General features: G+C 47.2%; 1 protein-coding gene across 1 annotated transcript; it reads right to left on the reverse strand.

The window, feature by feature from the left end:
- Nucleotides 1–904: 904 nt before the first annotated feature.
- LOC149334446 (uncharacterized) lies at nt 905–3723 on the reverse strand. The gene is made up of 2 exons (XM_089556243.1): nt 3194–3723; nt 905–2022 (listed from the first exon to the last, which is right to left on the reverse strand). Exons 1-2 carry the CDS (start codon nt 3520–3522, stop codon nt 1140–1142), a joined length of 1212 nt encoding a protein of 403 aa, XP_089412369.1. The 5' UTR covers nt 3523–3723; the 3' UTR covers nt 905–1139.
- Nucleotides 3724–6725: the final 3002 nt, after the last annotated feature.

Here is a 6725-nt window from a genome sequence, read left to right on the forward strand (position 1 = left end):
GTTTGTTTTTTAGATTCCTTATTCTCAGGGTATACTGATGTCACAGTTTTCACGAGAATTTTTGTGCGAGTTTTCTTCCTGGCAAAAAAAAGCAATATCTGTTGCAGAACAATAGCGCGATGCGTATCATGTGAACCGTTTGTTTTTCATTCCTTATTCAGGGTACACTGTTCTCATAATTTGTGTAAGTCGATTTTTGTGCGAGTTTTCTGGCAAAAAAAATAACAATATCCGTTGCGGAACAGCGAGATGCATATCATGTGAGCAGTTTGTTTTTTATTCCTTTTTGTCAGGGTATACTGATATCGTAACTTTTATGAGTTGATTTTTGTGCGAGTTTTCTTTGTGGCAAAAAAAAGCAATATTCTGCTTCTAGTCATAAAGGTAAGCTCTTTTAGGTGCACTGTTACGTGCAGAGCAAGATGCTGAAATTTCTGGCTGAGGAAAGAAATTTCTTTATGCCACGCTCAAATGGTTTTTTCCCGCCTAAGGAAATGTAAATTTCAAAGCCTTTATTCAAAATTTTGGCGTCTTGCATACTGGGGAAAGAGAAACATCAATACTCCAATGTAGCAATGAACATCTACCTTTGCTGTAGTTGTTAAAAACATTTATTAGAAAAAAGGTTTCAGGGAAAAGGATAGGTAGTGGGGCCCTCAGTCCCGGACTTCGTTGGCGAAGGCTGCTCGACGAGTCTCGAGCAAGATAGAACTGCCCCCCACGTCTGTTGTTTGTAGTGCACGAGACTATTAATTGACAGTACCAATAAGCGGTTTAGTGCACTGACAATAGTTTGTGACGGGCGCCGTAAGAGGTTTCCACGCAAGGAACCGCACTCGGACAGCCAGCTGTCCTTGGAGAGGGTCGATACACAGTCCTCTGCTTGCTGTGTGACCTCGGCAATTTTGAGCTTGCGTTTGTAATTATTCTGCTGACGACACCACCACCAGCTGATACGTCCTGCTTCCCAGGGGTGGTTTTCAGGAGTGCCCATTGCAGGGTGGGCTTCTGTTTGCAGAGTCTGAGACTACTGATCCACAGTTCCGATCAGGAATTCAGCCCACTGCTAAGAGCTTGTGATGAGGGCAGTAAACCCCCAACCACTACCCCCCAAAGAAACAAACAAACAAGCTATCTCTTCACAAAAGTGACACAAATTCATCAACAGCACTGAAATCTTCATCGCTGAATTCAACAATCGAATCATCTGACGAGGAATTGCATGAGTCACAGACACTGAAAACAAGAGGGTCTATTTCGGTGTCCACAATCATGTCCCTTTCCCAAGCCTCTGCCTCAATTTGCTGGACAGGGGCACAACAGTTTTCCCAGTTTTGTTGGGATACACCCGCCAACGCCACGGGTAGGAGGTTTTCAACTTCTGCCAAAGTGAAACCTTTGTTCCTGCTTGCTATAAAACCCTTCACTTGGCTCCAAACAACTTCAATAGGGTTGAACTTACAGTGGTAGGGCGGTATACGGAGAACATCGTGGCCATGGGCAGCCGCCAAGGTGTCAATTGTGTAGATAATGCTTGGAGTGTTGACTTTTTGTGTGAGCTCAAGTAGCTCTGCCCTCACCATGTCGGCAGTCCAGGGGACCCCCTTCTTTGTCAGCCAAAGCTGAATATCTGCTTTTCGGGTTGATGATGTAGGGGCTTTTTCAAGCGCCACACTTTGGTATGGCGCATTGTTCATTACAATAACGCTGTTGCCTGGAATATTAGGCAGAAGCTTCTCTGTGAACCACTTCTCGAAGTATTTTCCATCCATTTCGGAGTGGTGATCAGCCTTGTTGCCCTTCTTGGCTCGGAAGAAGTCAGCAGCTCCTTGCACAAAGCCTGTTGCAGAGCTCCCGGCATGCACAAGGATCAAACGGGCCCCCTTTCCTGAGGCCGCAGGCAGTCCTGTTGTCAGGCCTTTAAGGAACGCATCATGCGAGGACTTCACGCTTCTGTCCTGCCAGACAGTTTCCTTCGTATGCCCGCTGTTCACCCAGGTTTCGTCCAGGCAAATGATGGATCTGCACAAAGCAAAACAAAATAATGGATGAGGTAATTACATCATTAAACAAACCTACGATTATGCCATAGCAACAATACGAGTCTTGCCATATCACTGACAACACAGAGCGGAATATGGGCCAAAAACTGAGGAGGACATGTTACTTCATGATTTATCTTCATTCTTTGCCTGCGAAATGATATGCACGCGAGCACCAGGAGCCCCAAGTTGCGTCCATCTGAAGAACGAGTACTACGATTCATTCCTGCATGTCATTTCTGCCATGACGGCGGGATGATACGCATACTGGGGCCTCAACCAGTGGAGACCTGTTTTTGGCTTGTCGTAGCAGACAGTTGGAATTAAACTGATTACTTCTGAACAACTCAGGTAGTTCCTCACCCAAATATAGCATAAAACATCACCGGCCACCAAATGCCACCTCTGAGCAAAATTCATCAACAAAGGCGCGTCTGGTAAATACGGTCTTTTCGTTCACTCCCATCTTCTTCCCTTCCCGTTACGGCGAGGTTAAGGTGACCACCGAGATATGCGAGACAGATACATTTCCTTCCCTCAGAAACCAATTTACGGACGAGCAAGGCGTAGGGCCGAACGGGCGATGGCGTTCTGTGGACTCCCTGGCAGCGTTGCAAGACGCTGTCGCGTTCCACTCTTAGAGGCGACACTTCGATCTTAGCCAAAATGCCGAGAAGCGATGCCGCCGCGGTGGCTCAGTGGTTATGGTGCTATGGTGGTTATGGTGGTTATGTACGGTGCGGTTCAGGTGTCCACCGAGATGACAGAGAATTACAGCGCCATTTCCTTTCCTCAAAAAGCGTTGCGTTCAAAGGCCAACGTACCGTGGACTGCCTGCGCTACAACACGCTGTCGCGTTCCACTCCTAAAGACAAAGATTAAGCGTCATTAATTGGCAGTTAATTAATGCATCAACAGAATGTGAAGTGAACAGTCGCAGAGCAGAATGCAGCACTCAGGCTTTCACCTTTCACCACTTTAGCCGTTAAAGTTCCTCGTAATTTTTTCACTTTTTTTCTGATGAAGCAACATTCATTGCCAGTTCTGCAAGAAATCCGTATTAATGTTATTAAATTGTAAACGTTAACATCACGCGTTATGGGACAATCCAAACGTGCTGTGTGAGAAAAGATGCAAAGCATTATTCTTACCTGCCCTGTCTTCGGAATTCCTTAATCACCCGCAGGAACCGCCGGCGCCAGGCAATGATGTCACTGCGCTCGATGAAAGCAAGATTCCTTTTTCTTTTCTGAAAAACGAAGCCAATGTCCTTCAACAACCTCCACAAGGTGGTTTTCTTGAAGTTCGGCAGGTCCTCGTCTTCGTTGACAGCCTTCCGAACACTCTCCAGCGTGGGTACCTGTCGCTTCCTGTACATCTCATGTACCTTCAGTCGGACGGCATGCACCGTGAAGCTGTCATGCTTCACCGTTCGTGAACCTGCGATTCTCATATGACGAGGCCTTTTCTTCGGAGACATGAATGGTGCGCAAAGGCGCTCCGCCTTGTATTTTGAGACGGTACGCGGAGACACTCCGGTATCCTCGCTAACAACATTCACAATATCCCGGACGGATTTCTGCGGGAAACGGGCTCTATTCCGAGCATACACGTTTTAAATGACTTGCTTCGCTTGTCTGACATCTTCGAAGTGCGAATCTTCGAAAAAAGCCGCTCCGGAGAGGTGGTCGAGGTCAATGCGTTCGACGCCATTTTCTGAAAACAATATGCGCAGCACCGAGAGCACAGCAGGCAGGGTTGCGGGTAGGCGAAAACGCGACACGAACAAAAACGACAAACGAAACATATAAATCTACTGATTCCGATCTTTTCCCTCTAAAAAAAGCTGTTCTTTACCAAATTGATGTCAAGTGTAATATATATTAAGCTTGCAGACAAAGCCATTATTACTCCCGCTCGCCACGAGCATGCACTATTTTTTATCGCGGATGCAGGGAGCGTAAACAAGAGCTGTAGCTTTGACAGCGCTGCACCTGATGTATGAAACGGAGTATAGTCAGATCACATAAATAAAACCGTGTACGAAACTGGTCGAGTTGAGGAATCGAACCAGGGTCTCCGGAGTGAGAGACCAGCATGCTAACCACTCCGCCATGCCGGGTCGACGGTTTGGAATGAACAAAGGCGCGTCTGGCTAATACGGCGTCTTTGTTCATTCCCATCTCGAATGGCAGTTGGCAGTCAGCGGCGAGCCGTTGCGTGGTGCTGAACATTATTAAGGCGAAAGCCTTTAATGTCTCATCGTTGTAAGCAGCAGTTGTCGACAGAAATGTTACGCTTTTCAGTTGGTCGAAACGGTCATGACGTCACAGTGCGCCAATTTCAAATGGGGCCAATTGTACTTTGGCTAGTAACCAATTGAAGGGATCATATAGTGATGCTCCGAGTAAGTGGGACTGAGCTTAGTTAATTGATTAATTACCCAATTAGCATAAATAACTTTCCTAGTCAGGCCATATAAATAAATAAAACCGAGTAGGAAATTGGTCGAGCTCGGGAATCGAACCCCGGTCTTCGGAGTGCGAGACGAGCATGCTATCCACTCCGCCATGCCAGCTCGATGATTTGGAATGAACAAAGGCGCGTCTAGTGAATACGGTGTCTTCGCTCACTGCCACCCTCCTCTTTCCTTCCGGCGAGGTTTAGGTGTCCACCGAGATATGAGAGACAGATACATTTCCTTTCCTCAAAAACCAATTTACCGTCGAGCGATGCGTAAAACCGAATGGGCGATGGCGTTCTATGGACTCCCTGGCAGCGTTGCAAGACGCTGTCGCGTTCCACTCTTAGAGGCGAAGCTTAACATCTTAACCACACATCAGTGACCGCACTTTAGGTAAAAAAAAGTGCACCCCCCCCCTCCCCTGAATTTTGACGGGTGTCCACCGAGATATGTTAGACAGTTACTGCGTAATTTCCTTTCCTCAAATACAATTTTCATTTCCTTCATTACGGGCCATCTTTGTCTTTCTTCTTTCACTCCCACTTCCTCCTTTCCTCTACGGTGCGGTTCAGGTGTCCACCGAGATGACAGAGAATTACTGCGCCATTTCCTTTCCTCAAGAACCGTTGCGTTCAAACGGCAAGGCATCGCACCAAACGGGTGGTGGCGTTCCTGGACTCCCTCGCAGCGGTACAACACGCTGTCGCGTACCACTCCTAAAGGCGAAGATTAAGCGTCAGTAATTAGCAGTTATTCAGTAATCAGGCATTAATCTGTAATTAACCATTAATTAGTGATTTCTCATCACTTAGTAATTTGCCGCCGCGGTGGCTCAGTGGCTATGGTGCTCGGCTGCTGGCCCGAAAGACGCGGGTTCGATCCCGGCCGTGGCGGCTGAATTTCTTTGGAGGAGAAATTCGAGGCCTGTGTACTGTGCGATGTCAGTGCACGTTAAAGAACCCCAGATGGTCGAAATTTCCGGAGCCCTCCACTACGGCGTCTCTCATAGCCTTAGTCGCTTTGGGACGTTAAACCCCATAAACCAACCAACCAACCAACTTAGTAATTAGTACTCAATTACATGTGACGCCACCAGTGCCACAGAAGCAGTCAAAGTGGTGCGTAAAACGCTTTCGCCTCTACGCACTTTAGACAGTCAAAGTGCCCCCTGATTTTTTTTTTTAACACGGCAAGCTCCCAAGTTGGCAGACATCATCGACTTGTTTCGCTGCCGCTGGATCAACGGAAACCGCCCATCGCTCCAGAAATCAGGGGATCTTCGTGGCGCATGCGGCCTCTTGCCTGGCTTGGTGTGGATTGCGGCAGATTGCGATCCTCGACATCTCGAACATCTTGGCCTGTCGTCGACCCCACGTGATGCAGATGGCCTGTACTTAAAGCCTGTGCCTACCAAGCCTCATCGCAGTCAGCGGCGAGCCGGTGCGTGGTGCTGAACATTATTTTTTAACTCGGCGGGTGGGTGTTGACCAATACGTTATATCAATAAGTGAATTTGGCCGCTGACTGCACCGCTATGGCCGATACGTGCAATGTTTGCTCAGAGCAGCTGCCTCAGGATGGGAAATTTTTTAGTGTTCAGAGTGTGAAGAATATTTTCATGTTGGCAAAAATGCTCGAATGTTAAGGTTAGCACTTATGATAAGATGCCGGCTGCGAAACGAAAAAAGTTGATTTGTAAATCATGTACAGCTTACTTAGTAGAAGCCATGTCTTCCTCGAAAGACGACGCTTTTTTGCAACAACTCTCCGATGTTAGCAAAAAACTGGACGCATTGACAGGAACGGTTGCAGTTCTTACGTCAAAAGTTGAAGAGATGCTTACTTTCAAAGCAACAGCGGAAAAGCTTGCTGAGTCAGTTGAGTTCCTTTCCGACAAATATGACGCAGTATACACCACTGTGACTTCCAACCAAGAAGAGACACTGCGTGGTGAAGTGGAGTCTCTCTCATCATGCCTGGTTGACCAGAATTCACTTGTTGAGAAGATAAGGGGTGATTTGAATGCGTTGGAACAATACAGTCGGAAGTGCAATTTTGAAATCCACGGAAATCTTCTTAAGCCTAGTGAAAACTTGATGTCTTTTCTTCACGAGTTATCAGTCAAACTAGAGCTCTCAGATTTTCATGCTTCAGAAATTGCTGCTCTTCATCGTCTGCCAGCCAAGGCTAACACTATTCCGCCCATCCTTGTACAAACG

Source organism: Amblyomma mixtum, chromosome 8, assembly GCF_055824585.1.
Source record: "Amblyomma mixtum isolate Tamu chromosome 8, ASM5582458v1, whole genome shotgun sequence".
NCBI lineage: Eukaryota > Metazoa > Arthropoda > Arachnida > Ixodida > Ixodidae > Amblyomma > Amblyomma mixtum.

Bases quoted from the DNA above. Each gene is read 5' to 3' on its own strand.
- LOC149334446 (XM_089556243.1), bottom strand. From the start codon at position 3,522: ATGTCTCCGAAGAAAAGGCCTCGTCATATGAGAATCGCAGGTTCACGA. The intron at 2,023-3,193 runs GTAAGAATAATG...TGCTTTGTGCAG, and splicing joins GAATTCCGAAGACAGGGCAG to ATCCATCATTTGCCTGGACG.